General features: G+C 45.7%; 1 protein-coding gene across 1 annotated transcript in view; it reads left to right on the forward strand.

The window, feature by feature from the left end:
- Window positions 1–342: 342 nt before the first annotated feature.
- LOC123101299 (uncharacterized) overlaps window positions 343–22,347 on the forward strand; it is a 61,457-nt gene continuing 39,452 nt past the window's right edge. Inside the window, exons 1-2 of the mRNA XM_044522811.1 lie at window positions 343–748; window positions 1,834–1,933. Coding sequence (XP_044378746.1) covers window positions 484–748; window positions 1,834–1,933 — 365 coding nt within the window. The 5' untranslated portion in view covers window positions 343–483. The remainder of the gene's footprint in view (window positions 749–1,833; window positions 1,934–22,347) is intronic.

Raw genomic sequence — 22,347 nt, forward strand, 5'->3', positions numbered from 1 at the left:
AGTAATAAAGATGGAGAAACCACACCTTTATAAAATGTTTAAATACTATCAGATGAATAAAACAGCAGCATAAATAATTATTTAAATACCTTTTGTAATTAATAAAATGTCAAACTAAATTATTTGAGGACTAGACTTTTTGTGACAATGGCCTAAATTGAAATACTAAATTAGATGCCAAGTATATATTTTACAAAAAAAATAAAACAATAGGAAACAAAGAGAAATAACAGAAAAAGAGAAAAGGGAAAAACAGAAAAACAAAACAAAAAGAAACTAACTAGCCTAACCTACTGGGCACTTGGCCCATCTAGAAAGCTCACGGCCCAGCCGCCCCCACCAGCGAGCTAACCCTAGCCGATCCCTAGGACAGGAGACAGCGCTCACGCTCGATCCCATGCTCGCTCGGTCCCCTGTCGCCGAGTTGTGCCGCCCTGAAGCCCCTCATGTCGTCCTCGCGCCGGAGCCCTCCTCCTCGCGGCCATGGCGTCCACTCGACTGTGCGGCGGCCCCTCAACTGGATCTTCCCCGCCGTACCCGGCCGCCCGCCGCTGCTCCCGGTGGTCCAGCGAGCCTTCCCACGCCGTCGTCGCCAGAGCCGTGGCTGCTCCGCGGCTCCCTTGGCCGCGCCCGGTCGGCGCCTACCGGCGCGCGCTCGCCCAAGTCGCCGACACCGCCACTGCCGCGCCACCTTGCCGCTGCTATGGTGCCACGTCGGCCTCCCCGAGCTTCTCCTCGAACCCCCGTAGTGAGCTCCGGTCCTCCGTGATCTCTCCCATCTCTCCTTCGCGCCCTTTAGCCTGGTTGCGACCAAGGACGAGCTCCCCTGCACTACCGCGCCTTGCTCTGCCTTGCCGCGTTGCTTGCGGTGTGCTGCTGCTATGCTGCGCTGCTGGCCGTTGTTTTTGTTTGCTGCCCGCTGCTGCTTCTTCTACCTGCATCTCGCCACTCCGTCGGCGTCGGGGCCATGCCTGCTGGGGTTACTGCTTCCCGGGGGCTGTGCCCTGCTCCCCACGCCTTGTGCCGCTCATGGCCGCACTCGGCCATGGCCGCCGGCGCCCCCTGGTGCGCACGTACGTGCTCAGCCGAGGCCACTGTCAGTTGTGTCTCTGGCAGATGGGGTAGGCCCTGTTTAAATCAATGTTAGGTTTAATTAGATTAGTTAGGGGCTAGCTTTACACTGACATGTGGGCCTGTTAGTTAATAAAATTAACCAAAACAATTTGTAAACCCTGTGTAGGCACTGAGACAATGGCATGTGGGTCTCCCTGTCTAGTTTGACCGGTCAGACTACTGACTGGGTTGGCCCAATAAATGACATGTAGACCCCACGAGCCCTGTTGACTGGTCAACATTGACCCAGTCAATGCTGACTGTACTGCTGACTCAGCTATCCCGGCCCCACCTGTCAGCCTATGTAGCATTCTGTTGGGTGCACTTAGTATTTATCCAATTATTAAATTCAAATTAATATGAATCGAAAATTTAGAAATTGATTAAAACTTTAAGAATTAATATAAAATAAACTGTAACTCGGATTAAAATAATTTATACATGAAAGTTGCTCAGAACAACGAGACGATTCCGGATACGCAGCCCGTTCGTCCGCTACACATCCCTAGCATAGCAAACACGCAACTTTTCCCCTCTGGTTCATCTGTCCGAAAACGTGAAACTTCGGGCATACCTTCCCGGATGTTTCCGCCCTTCACCATTATCACCTAATACCGCGTTAGGGCATACCTAGCACTGCGTATCACCTCGTTATGCTTTGTGATGCTTTGATTGCTTTGTTATTTATTGTGTTCCCCCTTCATTACTTCTTTCCGGTAGACCCCGAGACTGCCGACGACCCCCAGTTCGACTACGGTGTTGACGACATGTCCTTCTTGCCAGAGCAGCCAGGCAAGCCCTCCTTTGATCACCAGATATCGCATACTTTTCTCTCTACTTCTTGCATTAGAGTAGTGTAGCATGTTACTGCTTCTGTTAATCCTATCCTGGTGCATAGCATGTCCTTACTACTACTACTGTTGTTACCTTTACCTGCAATCCTAATGCTTAGTATAGGATGCTAGTTTATCATCAGTGGCCTTACATTCTTGTTCGTCTGCCATGCTATACTATCGGGTCGTGATCACTCGGAAGGTAATTACGGGTATATACTTATACATATATACATACTATACAGATGGTGACTAAAGTCGGGTCGGCTCGTTGAGTACCCGCGAGTGATTCCGATATTGGGGGCTGAAGGGGCAGGTGGCTCCATCCCGGTAGAGGTGGGCCTGAGTTCCCGAAGGCTCCCGACTGTTACACTGTGGCGGAGCGACATGGCAGGTTGAGACCACCTAGGAGAGAGGTGGGCCTGGCTGTGGTCGGTGTCCGTGGTTATTTCAAAATAACACACTTAACGAGATCTTGGTATTTGATCTGAGTGTGGCTACTGGGCTATACGCACTAACCAACTACGTGGGAACAGTTATGGGCACTCGACGTCGTGGTATTAGCCGAAGCCTTCGTGACATCAGCGACTGAGCGGCGCGCACCGGGTTGGACCACGTAACGCAACTTCCTTTGTAATGGAGGTTGCTAGGTCTGCTCGCCGGCCGCGTTCGCAACATGTAGGTGTGCAATGGGCGATGGGCCCAGACCCCTGGGACATAGGATTTAGACCGGCGTGCTGACCTCTTTGTTGAGCCTAGGTAGGGCTGCGACGTGTTGATCTTCCGAGGCCGGGCATGACCCAGGAAAGTGTGTCCGAACAAAGGGGATCGAGCGTGTTGGGAAATGTGGTGCACCCCTGCAGGGAAGTTAATCTATTCGAATAGCCGTGATCTTCGGTAACAGGACGACTTGGAGTTGTACCTTGACCTTATGACAACTAGAACCAGATACTTAATAAAACACACCCTTCCAAGTGCCAGATACAACCCGGTGATTACTCTCCAACAGGGCGACGAGGGAAGGATCGTCGGGTAGGATTATGCTACACGTTGCTACTTGGTGAACTTACCATCTACTCTCTTCTACATGCTGCAAGATGGAGGTGGCCAAAAGCGTAGTCTTCGATAGGACTAGCTATCCCCCTCTTATTATGACATTCCGCGGTTCAGTCCACATATGATATCCTTATTCCATTTGATACCAATGCATACATATGTAGTGTAGCTCCTTGCTTGCGAGTACTTTGGATGAGTACTCACGGTTGCTTTGCTCCCTCTTTTCTCCCTTTCTATACCCGATTGTTGTGACTAGACGTTGGAGTCCAGGAGCCAGACGCCACTGTCGACGACGACTCCTACTACACTGGGAGTGCCTACTACTACGTGCAGCCCGCTGACGACGACCAGGAGTAGTTTAGGAGGATCCCAGGCAGGAGGCATGCGCCTCTTTCGATTTGTATCCCAGTTTGTGCTAGCCTTCTTAAGGCAAACTTGTTTAACTTATGTCGGTACTCAGATATTGTTGCTTTCGCTGACTCGTCTATGATCGAGCTCTTGTATTCGAGCCTTCGAGGCCCCTGGCTTGTAATATAAAGCTTGTATTGTTTTAATTTGTGTCTAGAGTTGTGTTGTGATATCATCCCGTGAGTCCCTGATCTTGATCGTACACATTTGCGTGTATGATTAGTGTACGGTCAAATCAGGGCGTCACATTTTTTTAGTTATTCAATAAAATATCTCCACATAGTTTCATCTAATTTTGAGAACTTTTATTTCTGCACAAAAACAACACCATGGTAGTTCGACTGAAAACAACGTTAGTCCGGGTTAGTTTTATTCAAAACAGAATCCAAAACAAGAGCAAAAGTGTTTGGAAAAGTAGATACGATGGAGATGTATCGGGCATCCCTGTTACCAGTCTCCCTCAGATTTGACATGCATCATATAACGATAAACAAAGTGCTGTCTCTTCATTTTAATGGTATTTTCTAGGGACAATCATGCTCATATTTTCTTTTCTCATACGAATGACAATCGTCGATTTGTTTGGGGCCTGAAACATCTTCCACATGGTTATTGTGTATCCTCTGAATTTTAGAGGGGTAGAGCGACGGTTGTTGGCTGGGTCGGCGGCGCACCGACGCTGGACCCTGAGGATAAGGAACAGTGCGGGAGATCGATGACAACCTGATAGTCAATCACGATGCTCCGGTGGCCGGGCGACGCTTGACGATGAGGGATGGAGCGAACATGGGACATCAGAGAGCCGCTGGGGTGAAACGTGGTCCCCATGGTCTTTGGGAAGTATTGGGTGATAAAAAATAGATGAAAAACATAAATCTATCAAAACAAGTTTTTTTCAGAACTTCCTCGATAGAGACTAAGTTGCCCGAGATGTTCTTACCATCCCTTTTCTTTGTTCTAATTCTTAACTTCAGTATGTTGGGCAAGAACTTTTTGGGATGGAACTTACTAGATGTTTTATTTTTAAACTAAACTTACTAGATAATGTTATTCTGATGCAAAACAAACTTGGTGTCAATAAAGGAGGATCACTGCCATGCCAAGTCACTTGGAGTGAGAAGTGAAAAAGATTGTAACCCTAACGGGATGTTCAATTTTTCTTATGAATGACACCTTGCATATTCCTCTCACGCTGTTATTGTTTTCTCTTCATGGATTTCTTGTCACCTTCACGAAAACCAAACCATGGCGATTCAACCGAGGAGAATTTAGCGATAAAACCCCAAGATTAGCGTAAATAAAACTTTGGACTAACAAAAATGCGTGCACCCGACGGCCTATAAAATGGGGGCACAGATCTGATGCCGAAGGTAGTGGTGAGCGTCGCGGAAAAAAATAAACAAAAATGAAAAAAGGGGGCGACGAAGAAACCAAAACACTCACACAAAACACCACACCCCCACCCCGGCGACACACCACCCCGCCCACCCCAAATCTCATATCAGAGCGCCGAGAGATCTGCCATTTCCGGGTGGAGGGATCGAGCCCCGCGCTTCTCGAGTAAGGATTCTGCCTCCCCTTCTTGTCCTTCGCCCCAGCTTTTTCGGGGGACACGCGATCTGACATGGGTTTTTGGCGCGAGCAGCTACGATTTGAGGGCGGATACATTGGTCGGTTTGCTAGACTTAGGAGGGCTTCCGGGGTGCGGAGTTGCGCTCCACACATCGACCGCTATCCAGCATGCATCTAGTGTATTAAGTTCATAGAAAAACGGAGTAATGCAATAAGAAAGATGACATGATGTAGACAAGATCTATTTATGTAGAAATAGACCTCATCTTGTTATCCTTAATAGCAACGATACATCATGTCGGTTCCCCTTCTGTCACTAGGATCAAGCACCATAAGATCGAACCCATCACAAAGCACCTCTTCCCATTGCAAGATAAATACATCAAGTTGGCCTAACAAAACCCAAATATCTAAGAAGAAATACGAGGCTATAAGCAATAATGCATATAAGAGATAAAACAGGACTCAGATAACTTTCATGGGTAAAAAGATAGATCTGATCATAAACTCAAAGTTCATCGCATCCCAACAAACACACCGCAAAACGAGTTACATCATATGGATCTCCAAGAGATCATTTTATTGAGAATCAAAAGAGAGAGAGGAAGCCATCTAGCTACTAAATACAGACCCGAAGGTCTACAAAAGACTACTCACGCATCATCGGAGAGGCACGAATGGACATGACTGTTGGGGGACATAGCAATTTCAAAAAAATTCCTACGCACACGCAGGATCATGGTGATGCATAGCAACGAGAGGGGAGAGTGTTGTCTACATACCCTCGTAGACCGTTCGCGGAAGCGTTATATCAACGCGGTTGATGTAGTCGTACGTCTTCATGATCTGACCGATCCAAGTACCGAAACCACGGCACCTCCAAGTTCTGCACATGTTCAGCTCGATGACGTCCTCGCCTTCTCGATCCAGCAAGAGGGGCGAAGTAGTAGATGAGTTCCGGCAGCACCACGGCATGGTGACGGTGTTGGTAAAGAACAATCTCTGCAGGGCTTCGCCTAAGCACTACAAAGACTATGATGGAGGATAAACTAGAGGGGACAGGGTAGCCGGCACACGGCTTGGTGTTTCTTGATGTGTCTTTGGTGCTAGTGAAAGTGCGTTATATCGACTAGAGGGGGGTGAATAGGCGATTTTTACGAAAGTCTTCAAAACGTGGAAGTTATGAAGACAAACGATAGAAATAAACCTATTACCATGCAGCGGAAGGTAGACTACACTAGGCAAGCCATAGTCAAGTATTCAATGAAGTGAAAGCACAATGACTTAATAGCAGCAATGTAGTAAGGATCAGGTAGGAAGATATTATGAAGCCATACAGAACATTCAGTCACTCAGTGAAGACAAAAGATAGTGCAAACATACAATGACTTCACAAGAGCAACAGTAAGTAAAGGGAAGGGAAGATGAAACCAGTGACTCGTTGAAGACAATGATTTGTTGGACCAGTTCCAGTTGCTGTGACAACTATATGTCTGGTTGGGGCGGCTAGGTATTTAAACCTTAGGACACACAGTCCCGGACACTCAGTCTTGAACACGCAGCTCAGGACACCCAGTCCTCACCGTAATCCCCTTGAGCTAAGGTCACACAGACCTCGCCCAATCACTCTGGTAAGTCTTCAAGGTAGACTCCCAAACCTTCACAGACTTCGTTCACCGGCAATCCACAATGTCTCTTGGATGCTCAGAACACGATGCCTAACCGGCTGGAGGATGCACAGTCCTCAAGTGTAATAAGTCTTCAGATCACACAGACAAGAAGACTTAAGTGATGCCCAATTCTCTCTGGCTCTGGGTGGTTAGGGCTTTATCCTCGCAAGGAATTTTCTCTCAAAGGCTTCGAGGTGGGTTGCTCTCAAACGACAAAATCCATACTCTCAATCTGAGAAGCCAACCATTTATGGTTGTGGGGGGTGGGCTATTTATAGCCACTTGGCAACCCGACCTGATTTGTCCGAAATGACCCTGGGTCACTAAGGAACTGACATGTGTTCCAACGGTCAGATTTCAAACTCACACGGCAACTTTACTTGGGCTACAAGCAAAGCTGACTTGTTCGACTCTGGACAAGATTCGCTCTCATAGTCTTCACTCGAAGACATAGGTTTTTGGTTAGGCATCACTTCAGTTAGTCTGACTGGTTCTCTTGGACCCCACTTAACAGTACGGTGGTTCCTATGACTCAACACAAAAGAAAAAGAACTACAAAAGATCTAAGTCTTCGAGCTCCATAGACTTCATGTGGTGTCTTCTCTTGTCATAGTCTTCAATGTGAATATCTTCATATACCACCTTTGACTTCAATGTCTTCATACATTTTTAGGGGTCATCTCTGGTAGAAAAACCAAATCAATGAGGGACTTCTACCTGTGTTATCCTGCAATTCTCACAAACACATTAGTCCCTCAACTAGGTTTGTCGTCAATACTCCAAAACCAACTAGGGGTGGCACTAGATGCACTTACAATCTCCCCCTTTTTGGTGATTGATGACAAACTAGTTGAAGTTTTCAACGGGGAATATAATCTGTGAAATTGTAAAGGATAAGGAATTGTCTTCATAAGTTGCAAGGGCTCCCCCTGAAGATGTGTATATAGGTAATTTGCTTTTGGAATGCAAATGCACATGGCAGGTTGTACTTGTGGAGATCCACTTCAACTTATGATGACAATCCACTATGCATGTGAAAGTATATGAAGATAATGACATGCATAATGGAAAATGGACGTCTGCAGAATGATCTAAGTGCGGAATTTATCGTCGCACATGTGTAATTTATCATCGCAAAACAAAGTGGCAGATAAGTAGCAGACGACCATCGAGTTTAAGTGTTACAACTCAAAGAACCAAATGTAGCAAAATGAGAGTTGTAAGCACGAAGCAAAATATAAAGCACCCGCCCATATGGACCCGCTTGAAGACTATCAACCTCATATGCTTCTCCCCCTTTTGTCAGTAAGGACCAAAAAGGTTTGAAGACACAGAGCATCTACTCGTTCCCATGCGGAGTAGGTGAAGTAGCAGGGTCGTTGGTGGTGTTTGGCGGTGCTGAAGAGCTTGGAGCAGAGTTGACGCGTGCTGAAGGAGGTGGTGATGAAGTAGCATCATCTTCATCCTCGATAACTCTGGCAGTCACTGTTGCAACAGATGAAGAGAACTCAGAGTCTTCAAGGGGTGGAGTTCCTAACAGCACAGCTCTTCGAGGAGGTGTGGAGTCAAACTTGAATCGCTCAGTGAAGCCATCCTCTTGGAGATCATCTTCAGAACACATCATCGTTAGCCCTTTCCATGTACGGCGACAGGTTTCATGGGCAACGAAAGCATTCTTGGTGGCAAGATTGCGAATGCGATTAACTTCCACCAAGAGGCTTTTCATCTGACGCTTCAGCCAGTCATGATGCCTATCCTGTTTCTGATGAAGAGCCACAAGAAGCTCTCGGTCGTTGAGAACATGAGTGCGCTTCTTGGGTCTTGGAGTAGTTGTACTATCAGTGGCTTCAGTAGACGCAGGGTGTGGTGCACGTGTAGTGCCAGCCAAAGGATACACCCGAGTGACTACTTCAACTCCTTCAATGTTCTGGGAGAAACTCTGATGCTCTGCATTCTGAAGACTTAGAGGTTCCTTTGCAGGCTCAGGATAAATGGCTTCAGTAGAGATATCCACATTAGGCAGAAAAGTCCTATGATTGCGAGCAGATGGCTGATATGAGATATCGGAGTGAAGTTTAATTAGCCGCATTACCCATGGGGCGTAGAACTTCAAGCCAAACAGATCAGAGCCCGATGCAGCAAGTTGGCGGATGAATAAGTCCTGTGCATTGAAGCATTTTCCATGAAGAATATAGAAGACCAAAGTCTTCATTGCACCCTTAAGCTTGGCATTTGGAGAGTGCCTTTTGATGGGCCAGAGAGTTCGCCTGATGATGTGATAGATGGTTCGTGGCAGATACTCAAGGTCTTCAACAAAGAACTCTATTGGATAACAGCATCTTGGGGCAATGGCTTCATCATGCTGAGCATCTGACTCATATCAGGTTCCGGCCTCTTAAAGATGCTCTCAATAGCTTCACTATGCAGCTGACAGCCATGCTCGTAGAGATCGCCAGGAGTGGGCAAATCAGTGAGCTCAATGATGTCAAATGCATTGGCTTCATGATGAACATTTTCGGTCATCCACTCCAGGACCCAAGTCTTCGGATCTCTGCTGTACCCGCGGATGTGAAGTGTGGCATAGAATTGGAGCAGCAGCTCTTCATTCCAATGCTCTTAGTCAGTAACGAACGGCAGCAGTCCAACTTCCTTGAAGCAATCCAAAGCTTCTTCCAGACAGGGCAGACCAGCTATGGCTTCAATGTCAAGGCGCTTGTGTGGGAAGATGCGACCTTGGTTGTAAAGAATGCATGAGTAATAGCTTCGCTGAGGATAGCTCCAGAACCGATCAGATGATATCCTTTCCCTTGAGTAGGGGTTCCTGGAGCTATCGAAGAATATGTTGTCTGCCCTGAAGCCATTGATATTGAAGGAGCCAGGTGCTGATGCAGGACCTGGGAACCTTGGCAATCTTGGGATTGGCTTCTGTACCTGAGGCCTGTGCTCAACATGATAGTCAAACTGTGGACCGGCAGCAGACTTAGGAACAGAAGTGACGGGATTAGTGGCTTCACTGTCTTCTTTTTCCGTTGGGGAGGGCTCCACATTAGCTTCATTGGTGGTTATGGCAGACGTAAGATTTTCAAGCACGTTCTCCTTGAGAACTGCTTCTTAGTGGGACAGTGGAGTGGCAACTTGTGGGACTTCATCTTCCGCGGCTGATGCAGCCGGATTGTCTTCAGCAGAGACTTGAGGCCTTGGACCTTTGCGAAGCCTACGCAACGCAGGCGATGCCTGTGGGGTTGGAGTGGGTTGGGCCTCATAGTCTTCTTCCTCTTGTGGGCGATCTGCCCATGAAGCATCCTGTGCAATTGGCGTTAGTGGACGACCGATGCTGATGAGTTCGCTGTTCTGAGGAAGGACTGCACCATCTTCTACATTGTCATGTTGACCAATGTCTTCAGCAGCGATGGGATTAGCTGCTGGAAAGTCTTCAGCTTCACGAGCCTCTGTGGAAGCAGGCTCATGGATAGTCAGTTGGCATTCATGGCATTCAGCTTCAGGATAGACCATAGAAATGGGTTCAACTATCAAGGGCTCTGTGGGAGCTGCCCGATCTTTCTTGGTCTTCCTCTTCTTCTTGGAGGGGGCAGTTGGAGAGGCTTCAGAATGTTTCCTCTTCCTGGCTTCAGCCTCAGCAGTCCTTGTCTTCTTGAGCTCTGAAGCTGTTGACCGGCTTTTTGGCTTCGAGCCAGTCATTTTAGTTGCGAAGACAATAGGAACTGCTTCCTGCCTTGGTGCGTCAGGTTCAGCGTAGCAGGCTTCTTCTTCTTCTTTGCGGCCATCCTGGGGTCGATGCCAGGACGCCCAAGGGCCTTGCGCTTCTTAGCCTCATTATAGGCTTGCACACATCTGTCAGCCAGAGTCTTCATGCACTCACGCGAACCCTGAGCTTCTGCACGTTTCTTTACAAAGGCTTCCTTGAGCTCGTGCATCATACTCTTGAAGTTCTTCACTTCCTGCACGCTGAGCTTGGCCATATGCTTCTTGAACTGAGCCTTTTCATAGTCAATCTTTTGCTTCAGTTCAACAATGCGCTGGGCAATAGCGAGTTCTGAAGCAATGGCGCCTTGGAAGGCGACACTGAGGCCAATTGGTAGCTGCAGATCTTCAAAGCTGATGTTTGGCGTGTCAAACCACTCGTCAATGAAGTTGTGGATGATGGTCACATCAAAGAGAGGCAGATCATTGAAGATTTCTGCTTCTTCTTTGCTCTTGTTGAGTTGCTCAAGAGCGTCATCTGCTAGATCTTCATCACTTGACAGATCAATGTCGTCATTGCGCAGAATGGCAACAACAGTTAGCTCTTGTCCGGTGTGAGGCAGAGGCATCTTGACTTTCTGGGGCTTGGAGATGCAAGATAAGTCTTCGGATTGCACACTGTCTTCAGGAGGTGCAGTTGCCAGTGGCTTTGCCCTTGAGATTTTTGGTGAGGGGGCAGGCTTTGAAGCTTTAGGCTTCTTCATATTCTTTGTCTTCGGCGCTGCAGGAGCTTCTTCTGATTCAGCGTCAGCTGCAGGCTCATTCACTGCAGTCCCTTGAACTAAGATTCGGGTGATGAGGCCTTCAAGGTTGGAGAAAGGACCGATGACATTGGGTTCTGCATCTCGTGTGCCATCTGCCCTTGGTGCTGAGGGACCAGGGTTGAAGTCTAGCCCTAAAGTCTTCTTGTTCTGCTTCGCTGAGTTCTGGGCAAACTGGAAGTTGCGCTTGAACAGATTGTCGTCACGACACCATAGTAGTGACGATGGGTGTGCATTAGCTGGCTGTGGCCCACGGACCATGCAGGGATATAAGCCTTGAGCAATGGCTTCATCTCTGGACCTGGGTAGAAGATTCTTGTATTGGATGTCTCCCCACGGTCTCTTGATGGCATTTTTCTCAGCATATTCTTGGGTTACAAATCGGTATTTGAACCATTGTTCTGCCCAATATCTTCGAATCCATTGGATTCGGGTCTTGCGCTAATTGTAATCCTCTTCAGGATCTGTCTTGTACAGTTCTGAGAGTTCATCTGGCAGATCTCTGGATGTTTCTCCACGACGCTTTCTGCCACCCTTCCTTGCTGCTTTCTCTGAAGCCATAAACTTTAACTTGAAAGGCGTCAACACGTTCAAAGGCTTCAAAGGTTTTCGCTTGCTGGACCAACAGGAACTGGCTTCGGGAGAATTTATGTGATGCTGTAAGAATTCTGCAAATGAATGCAGACTATGAGAACCAAAGGATTCTCCCACGGACATGTACCTGTGACAGCATTAAGGTGTGAGGGAAGGGGAAGAGGTCATATGCATTCTCAGAAGATTTTGAAGATAAATCAATTTAGAAGACATTGACCTCATTTTGCGAAGACATTCACTCATAGATAAGGAGTTGGTTCCAGATTTGTACGAATCCACAGATCAGTACAAGTGAGGAATCTAACTACTTTGTAAAGCATAAGTGAATATACTAGGCATGTTATGAGATGCACTATGAGAGAGATCTAACTTGTGTGAATAGAAACTGCTTGTGGTAGAAAGTGACAAATCCATAGGATCAACGGTGCTGTAAAAAGGAAGTTTTATTTACCACACTAAGAACTGCTAGACGAAGTGGAAGATGAGGCCGAGCAGTTCGATCTTCCGTGCCCTAACTTGGCGACGGAGGACACCTATGGCGACGGCGGAGAGGACGATGTTCGCGGTCTGCGTGAAGACAGCATCGGAGAGGTTGCGGCAGCGAAGTGCTTCGTCGCCGGCGTCGTCGAGGGCTAGCGGTGGCGCTAGGGTTCATGCGAGAGTGGAAGAAGAGATAATGACCGCTGTGAAGTGTGTATTTATAGGTACATGGGCGGCACTGCGCTATTACACAGGTGCCCCTGGCGATTCACATCTGAGAAACACGTGGCCATTATGCAGAATTTTGGGGTTTGTTCCATGTCCTACGCACGCCTTGACTGTCGGGTGGTCGTTCCTACTTCATGTGGAGGAATGAGCATTGAAAACGGACTTAATGGTTGTCTCTGTATCTTCTACTGACAAGGACGCGGATAAGACATTCGACAGTTTCAATAGAATGCATATGATTTGGAGAGATAGAATTTGAGATAGAAAGCATAGAGAGGTTAGGGTCCGATCACATTCACTTAGTTAAAAAGATTCAACAATGAAGACATAGCTATAAGTGAATGCTGTAGAGGACAGAACACTAATATATATATATATATATATATATATATATATATATATAATCAACATATTGAAGATAATCATGAAGATATGTTGAGATCGAAGCCAAACCAAATGTGAAGACATTGCAAGGTAACGTCATGAGTGAAACACTTCAAAATAGAACATTTGGTGGTGGCGTTACCCACCGTATAGGAAGTATTAGACCCAGACATGGCGCACAATTATCGTGGCGCCCTGAAGTCAAATTCCACATTAATGTATTCACACTTAGAATGTATGTCTTCATTGATTGAAGATATACTTTACTTCGTGTGTTGCACATCTAAGTCATCAATATGCATAAGGGTTAGGATGTGTGCCTGATCACAGGACATTTGAGGATTCCAGGATATTTAGCTCACACCGTAACTTGCAAAATCTCTTCTCATCCAAGGGCTTGGTGAAGATATCTGCCAATTGCTCTTCAGTGTTGACGTGTATGATATCAATATCTTCCTTCACAACATGATCTCTGAGAAAGTGATGACGAATTTCAATGTGCTTTGTCTTCAAGTGCTGAACTGGGTTGTTGGCGATCTTGATGGCGCTTTCGTTGTTGCAGTAAAGTGGCACTTGCTTCAGATGAATGCCATAGTCCTTGAGTGTTTGCTTCATCCACAGAAGCTGAGCGCAGCAAGATCCAGCAGCAATGTATTCAGATTCAACAGTGGAGAGAGATACACAGTTCTGCTTCTTTGAAGACCAACATACAAGTGATCGTCCCAGAAAGTGACATATGCCTGATGTAGACTTGCGATCAACTTTGTCACCAGCATAATCAGCATCCGAGAATCCAACCAGATCAAACTCTGAGCCCTTTGGATACCATAATCCTAGAGTTGGGGTGTGAGCCAAATATCGAAGAATTCGCTTCACAGCTAAGTGATGCGACTCCTTTGGTGCCGCTTGAAATCGAGCACACATGCAAACACTAAGCATAATATCTGGCCTAGATGCACATAGATAAAGTAAAGAACCAATCATGGAGCGGTATACCTTTTGATCGAACTCTTTACCATTGTCGTCGGGACCCAGATGATGTTTGGCTGGCATTGGTGTTGTGAAGCCTTTGCAGTCTTGCATACCGAACTTCTTCAGGCAATCTTTGAGATACTTCTCTTGAGATATGAAGATGTCGTTGCGTTGTTGTCGTATTTAAAGACCGAGGAAGAACTTCAGCTCTCCCATCATGGACATCTGATATTGCTCTTGCATCATATATCCAAACTCTTCACTGTACTTCTGATTGGTGCAGCCGAAGATAATGTCATCCACATATATTTGGCACACAAACAGTTCGCCATCATATGTCTTCGTGAAGAGAGTGGGGTCTAGGGAACCAGGTATGAAGCCTTTGCTCTTCAGGAAGTATTTGAGTGTGTCATACCAGGCCCGAGGGGCTTGTTTGAGGCCATACAGTGCCTTGTTGAGCTTGTATACCATGTCAGGATGTTTTGGATCTTCAAAGCCAGGCGGTTGTGCAACATACACTTCTTCTTCAACCTTGCCATTGAGAAAAGCACTCTTCACATCCATTTGATATAGAAGTATGTTGTGATGATTTGCATAGGCCAGCAGTATGCGTATGGCTTCAAGTCTAGCCACAGGAGCAAATGTTTCATCGAAGTCAATGCCTTCCACTTGAGTATATCCTTGAGCAATGAGACGAGCTTTGTTTTTGACAACTTGACCATGCTCATCTTGCTTGTTGCGGTATATCCATTTGGTGCCTATTATATTGTGCTTTCGTGGATCAGGACGCTTAACTAGTTCCCATACATTATTCAGCTCAAACTGTTGAAGCTCTTCTTGCATAGCTTGAATCCATTCGATTTCCATGAAGGCTTCTTCAACTTTCTTGGGTTCTGTTATTGAGACGAATGCGAAGTTCCCACAGAAATTTGCTAGCTGAGTTTCCCTTGAATGAGTGAGTGGACCGGGTGCATTGATGCTATCAATTATTCTTTCAATCTGCACTTCATTGGCAACGCGAGGATGTACAGGGCGAAGACTTTGCTCTTGCTGATCATTGTTGTTGTTAGAAGGAATGTCTTCAGGCTGAGCATTGTCTTCATGTTGATCAGGTGCTGAGATGATAAGTTCTTCTTCAGGATGAGCTTCAGAAGGTATAATTTCTCCAGTTCCCATTAGCTTGATTGATTCACTGGATGGAACTTCATCTAGCACATTTGCCAGTTGCTCTCTTTGTGAACCATTGGTCTCATCGAACCGCACATCCACTGTTTCAACCACTTTGTAATGAAAGAGATTGAAGACTCTGTAGGAGTGCGAATCCTTTCCATATCCAAGCATAAAACCCTCATGTGCTTTTGGTGCAAACTTTGAGGTGTGATGTGGGTCCTTGATCCGGCACCTTGCGCCAAATACTCTGAAGTAACTGACATTTGGCTGCTTGCCAGTAAGGAGCTCATAAGATGTCTTGTTCAGAAGCTTGTGAAGATAAACACGATTGATTGTATGGCATGCAGTATCAATGGCTTTAGGCCAGAATTTTCTTGGGGTCTTGTATTCATCTAGCGTCGTTCTGGCCATCTCAATGAGTGTTATGTTCTTGCGTTCGACGATGCCATTCTGCTGTGGCATGTACGGGGCTGAGAATTCATGTGTGATGCCCAAGGTATCAAGATATGTATCAAGGCCAGTGTTCTTGAATTTAGTGCCATTGTCACTTCTGATGTGCTTTATCTTGGTGCCATAATTGTTCATAGCTCGATTGGCGAAGCGTCTGAAGACATCCTGCACTTCAGTCTTGTAAAGGATTATGTGCACCCAAGTGTATCTAGAGTAATCATCAACAATAACGAAGCCATAGAGGCATGCAGTAGTAGTAAGAGTTGAGTAATGAGTGGGACCGAAAAGATCCATGTGAAGCAGTTCAAAGGGTTGAGTAGTGGTCATGATTGTCTTCGAGGATGTTTGGCCCTCGTCATCTTCCCTGCTTCACAGGCACCGCATAAGTGGTCTTTCTTGAACTTGACGCCCTCGAAGCCTATGACATGCTTCTTCTTTGCAAGGGTGTGGAGGTTCCTCATGCCAGCATGCCCAAGCCTCCGATGCCAGAGCCAACATTCTGAAGCTTTTGCTAGAAGACATACGGCAAGCTGTGGTCCTGCTGAGAAATCTACTACGTACAGATCATCTTTTCGATACCCTTCAAACACTAGAGACTTGTCAGATTCCATTAGTACAAGGCAACGATATTTTCCAAATATTACGATCATGTTCAAATCGCAAAGCAATGAGACAGACATTAAGTTGAAGCCAAGGGATTCAACAAACATGACTTTGTCCATGTGTTGATCCCTTGAGATTGCAACTCTACCTAGACCCAATACCTTACTTTTACTAGTGTCAGCAAATGTGATGTGGCTCTTGTCGGATGGACGTAAGGTTGAGTCCATAAGAAGACTTCTTTTGCCAGTCATGTGATTTGTACACCCACTATCAATAATCCATTCTGAAGACGTTGGTGTCATACCCTACAGTGCAGTTAGGGGGATAGGCTTCACCAAGAGCATTGTGAAGCAAAAACATTTGACGAACCAATGGGTTATGAAAGCTTAGATCCAGATTAGGACTAATAGGGAGAGTAGCAAGCGATTCAGGAACGAAGTACATAGTAAGACCATTCGGGCATTTGATCTTGCGCCCTACAAGATGTTTAAGGTCCCCAGCAATGGCGTCAAACGATTTTGGTTTTCTGCTGGAGACCTTTCCCTGCAAAAGAGAGTTAAGCTTTCTTAGCCACCCACATCTTCAAGGGTGGCTGAGAAGCAATAAGTCTAAGTGCAGCATCTGAGAATTTTGGCTTTGGGGCCCTAGCAAACAATCTTGCAAGCGGACAATAGTACTCATAAGAATAAGTAGAATAGTTCTTGGTCTTATGAACATGGCGATTTGATGAACCGCTCTCATATTCATATGCATGAGTATGGTTTCCCTGCAAAACATTTGCGTTAGTGCGACTCAGGTGAGTCCTCTGTCTGTATGAAGCCTTTGGACCATATGAAGCCTTTGGTCTGAGGTTTGTCTTCTTCACGTGAGGTGTCATGATGACATTCACAGGAAGATTCTCCAGACACCTTTTCGGAACCCAGATCTTCTTCATAGGCGGTCCATTCCTGCAGTTAGTACCAATGTACCTGGCAAACACTTCACCATTCTGATTCTTAAACAGTATATAGTTTGCATCAAAGGATTCATCAATGATAATGGGGTTAGCACAAGTGAAGCCAGATAGATTGGATGGGTCTGCTGAAGGTTCCTTTGCAGCAACCCACATGGTTTTGGGGTACTGCTCAGGTTTCCAGTAAGAGCCATCAGCATTCATTTTCCTTACGAACCCAACACCCTCTTTCCTTGGGTTTCGGTTCAGTATCTGCTTTTTGAGGACATCACATAGTGTCTGATGCCCTTTAAGACTTTTGTACATCCCTGTTTCAAGCAATGTCTTCAACCTAGCATTCTCACCAGCAATAGCAGTGGTATCCTCAGCAGAGGGGTTAGTTACCACATCAACAGTTGAAGATATTGCAACAGTAGTAGCAGTAGAACATTCAGCAACAGAAGTAGCATTATCACGCTCAATGCATTTAAGACATGGTGGTTCAAATCCTTCCTGAGCGGGACTGATCTGTTTGGAGTGAAGTGACTCGTTTTCCTTTTGAAGATCTTCATGAACCGCTCTCAATTTCTCAAGATCTTGCTTCCTTTGAAGATAATCATAGGAAAGCTTTTCATGAGTTGTTGAGAGAGTTTCATGACGACTTTCAAGTTCCTAATACTTAACGTGAAGATTTTTGATGTCTTCAATTAAGGATTCAGATCGAGTCATTTCAGCACCTAACAGATCATCGCTTCTGTCTAACAGTTTTTGAATATGTTCCATAGCTTTCTGTTGTTCAGTTGCAATTTTAGCAAGTGTTTTGTAGCTTGGTTTTGAATCACAATTAGAGTCATCGTCACTAGATGTTTGATAGGGAGTAGTGCGTGTGTTTACCTTGGCACCGCGTGCCATGAAGCAGTATGTAGAAGCGGAGTAGTCCTTGTCAATTGCATCGGTGTCGGTGACGAGGTCATTGTCTTCAGTATTGAAGATGGACTTGGCAACGTATGTTGTAGCCAGACTTGCGACGCCTGAATCGGACTCCTCCTCAGACTCCACCTCCGCCTCCTCAGAAGCGGACTCCTCCTCTGAGTCCATTTCCTTGCCAACAAACGCACGTGCCTTGCCAGATGAGCTCTTCTTGTGTGATGAAGACTTTGAGGAAGACTTGGACGAAGACTTTGAGTATTTCTTCTTCTTCTTGTCGTCAGAGTCATATTCCTTGCTCTTCTTCTTCTTTTTGTTCTCATTGTCCCACTGTGGACACTCAGAGATGAAGTGGCCAGGTTTCTTGCACTTGTGACATGTTTTCTTCTTGTAGTCGTGAGCAGAAGCTTCATCATTCCTCAAGCTTGATCGGGAAGACTTTCTGAAGCCTTTCTTCTTGGTGAATTTTTGGAACTTCTTCACAAGCATAGCAAGTTCTCTTCCAATGTCTTCAGGATCATCAGAACTGCTGTCAGATTCTTCTTCAGATGAGGAGACAGCTTTTGCCTTCAAGGCACGAGTTCGCCCATAGTTTGGACCGTAGATATCTCTTTTCTCAGAAAGCTGAAACTCATGTGTGTTGAGCCTCTCAAGTATGTCAGATGGATCCAGTGTCTTGAAATCAGGACGTTCTTGAATCATTAGGGCTAGGATGTCAAACGAACTATCAAGTGACCTCAGTAGTGTCTTGACGACTTCATGTTTGGTGATCTCAGTAGCGCTGAGGGCTTGAAGCTCATTTGTGATGTCACTGAGTCGGTCAAAAGTGTGCTGGACATTCTAATTGTCATTTCGCTTGAAGCGGTTGAAGAGGTTGCGAAGGACACTGATTCTCTGATCTCTCTGGGTTGAGATGCCTTCATTGACCTTGGAGAGCCAGTCCCAGACTTGCTTAGATGTGTTCAAAGCACTCACACGGCCATACTGTCCTTTGGTCAGGTGACCACAGATGATATTCTTGGCAGTAGAGTCCAATTGAACAAATTTCTTGACGTCAGCAGCAGTGACACCTTCTCCAGCCTTGGGAATGCCGTTTTCGACGACATACCATAGGTCGACATCAATGGCTTCAAGATGCATGCGCATCTTATTCTTCCAGTAGGGATATTCAGTTCCATCAAAGACGGGGCACGCAGCGGAGACTTTAATTATCCCTGCAGTCGACATAGCTAAAACTCCAGGTGGTTAAACCGAATCACACAGAACAAGGGAGCACTTTGCTCTGATACCAATTGAAAGTGCGTTATATCGACTAGAGGGGGGGTGAATAGGTGATTTTTACGAGAGTCTTCAAAACATGGAAGTTATGAAGACAAACGATAGAAATAAACCTATTACCATGCAGCGGAAGGTAGACTACACTAGGCAAGCCATAGTCAAGTATTCAATGAAGTGAAAGCACAATGACTTAATAGCAACAATGTAGTAAGGATCAGGTAGGAAGATATTATGAAGCCATACAAAACATGCAGTCACTCAGTGAAGACAAAAGATAGTGCAAACATACAATGACTTCACGAGGAGCAACGGTAAGTAAAGGGAAGGGAAGATGAAACCAGTGACTCGTTGAAGACAATGATTTGTTGGACCAGTTCCAGTTGCTGTGACAACTATACGTCTGGTTGGGGCGGCTAGGTATTTAAACCTTAGGACACATAGTCCCGGACACCCAGTCCTGAACACGCAGCTCAGGACACCCAGTCCTCACCGTAATCCCCTTGAGCTAAGGTCACACAGACCTTGCCCAATCACTCTGGTAAGTCCTCAAGGTAGACTCCCAAACCTTCACAGACTTCGTTCACCGGTAATCCACAAAGTCTCTTGGATGCTCAGAACGCGACGCCTAACCGGCTGGAGGATGCACAGTCCTCAAGTGTAATAAGTCTTCAGATCACACAGACAAGAAGACTTAAGTGATGCCCAATTCTCTCTGGCTCTGGGTGGTTAGGGCTTTATCCTCGCAAGGAATTTTCTCTCAAAGGCTTCGAGGTGGGTTGCTCTCAAACGACAAAAGCCGTACTCTCAATCTGAGCAGCCAACCGTTTATGGTTGTGGGGGGTGGGCTATTTATAGCCACTTGGCAACCCGACCTGATTTGTCCGAAATGACCCTGGGTCACTAGGGAACTGACACGTGTTCCAACGGTCAGATTTCAAACTCACACGGCAACTTTACTTGGGCTACAAGCAAAGCTGACTTGTCCGACTCTGGACAAGATTCGCTCTCATAGTCTTCACTCGAAGACATAGGTTTTTGGTTAGGCATCACTTCAATCAGTCTGACTGGTTCTCTTGGACCCCACTTAACAGTATAGTGGTTCCTATGACTCAACACAAAAGAAAAAGAACTACAAAAGATCTAAGTCTTCGAGCTCCATAGACTTCATGTGGTGTCTTCTCTTGTCATAGTCTTCAATGTGAATATCTTCATATACCACCTTTGACTTCAATGTCTTCATACATTTTTAGGGGTCATCTCTGGTAGGAAAACCGAATCAATGAGGGACTTCTACCTGTGTTATCCTGCAATTCTCACAAACACATTAGTCCCTCAACTAGGTTTGTCGTCAATACTCCAAAACCAACTAGGGGTGGCACTAGATGCACTTACAGCTAGCCCGCCCCTCTATTTATATGTTGAGCCCTGGGGTCGAAACTTGGAGCAAAAGCCTCCTCAAAGTCGGTTTTGCCCGAAAGGCAAGAGTCCCACTTGGACTCCAGGACCAAACGCCACAATCCATGGTGTCTGGCCCAGACGCCATGGGCCTTGGCGGGTCTCTGGCGTTTGGCCCCCTGGCCTCCACAAAACTCCTTTTGCACCGACTTATTGCCCCATGGGCCTGACCCCTTGGCCAAACCATATCATCCAATATATGAATCTTTACCTCCAAACCATTCTGGAGCTCCTCGTCATGTCTGTGATCTCATCCGGGACTCCGAACAACATTCAGTCACCAACATACATAACTCATATAATACTATATCGTCAACGAACGTTAAGCGTGCGGACCCTACGGGTTCGAGAACTATGTAGACATGACCGAGACACGTCTCTGGTCAATAACCAATAGCGGGACCTGGATGCCCATATTGGCTCCTACATATTCTACAAAGATCTTTATCGGTCAGACCGCATAACAACATACGTTGTTCCCTTTGTCATCAGTTTGTTACTTGCCCGGGATTCGATCGTCGGTATCTCAATACCTAGTTCAATCTCGTTACCGGCAAGTCTCTTTATTCGTTCCGTAATACATCATCCCGCAACTAACTCATTAGTTGCAATGCTTGCCAGGCTTATAGTGATGTGCATTACCGAGTGGGCCCAGAGATACCTCTCTGACAATCGGAGTGACAAATCCTAATCTCGAAATATGTCAACCCAACAAGTACCTTCGGAGACACCAGTAGAGCACCTTTATAATCACCCAGTTACATTGTGACGTTTGGTGGCACACAAAGTGTTCCTCCGATAAACGGGAGTTGCATAATCTCATAGTCATAGGAACATGTATAAGTCATGAAGAAAGCAATAACAACAAACTAAACGATCAAGTGCTAAGCTAACGGAATGGGTCAAGTCAATCACATCATTCTCCTAATGATGTGATCCCGTTAATCAAATGACAACTCATGTCTATGGTTAGGAAATTTAACCATCTTTGATCAACGAGCTAGTCAGGTAGAGGCATACTAGTGACACTCTGTTTGTCTATGTATTCACACATGTATTATGTTTCCGGTTAATACAATTCTAGCATGAATAATAAACATTTATCATGAAATAAGGAAATAAATAATAACTTTATTATTACCTCTAGGGCATATTTCCTTCAGTCTCCCACTTGCACTAGAGTCAATAATCTAGATCACATCGCCATGTGATTTAACATCAATAGTTAACATCACCATGTGATTAACACCCATAGTTCACATTGTCATGTGACCAATACCCAAAGGGTTTACTAGAGTCAATAATCTAGTTCACATCGCTATGTGATTAACACCCAAAGAGTACTAAGGTGTGATCATGTTTTGCTTGTGAGAGAAGTTTAGTCAACGAGTCTGCAACATTCAGATCCGTGTGTATTTTGCAAATTTCTATGTCAACAATGCTCTGCACGGAGCTACTCTAGCTAATTGCTCCCACTTTCAATATGTATCTAGATTGAGACTTGGAGTCATCTGGATCAGTGTCAAAACTTGCATCGACGTAACCCTTTACAACTAACCTTTTTTCACCTCCATAATCGAGAAACATATCCTTACTCCACTAAGGATAATTTTGACCAATGTCCAGTGATCTACTCCTAGATCACTATTGTACCCCCTTACCAAACTCAGGGCAGGGTATACAATAGGTCTGGTGCACAG

This window comes from Triticum aestivum, chromosome 5A, assembly GCF_018294505.1.
Source record: "Triticum aestivum cultivar Chinese Spring chromosome 5A, IWGSC CS RefSeq v2.1, whole genome shotgun sequence".
Taxonomy (NCBI): domain Eukaryota; kingdom Viridiplantae; phylum Streptophyta; class Magnoliopsida; order Poales; family Poaceae; genus Triticum; species Triticum aestivum.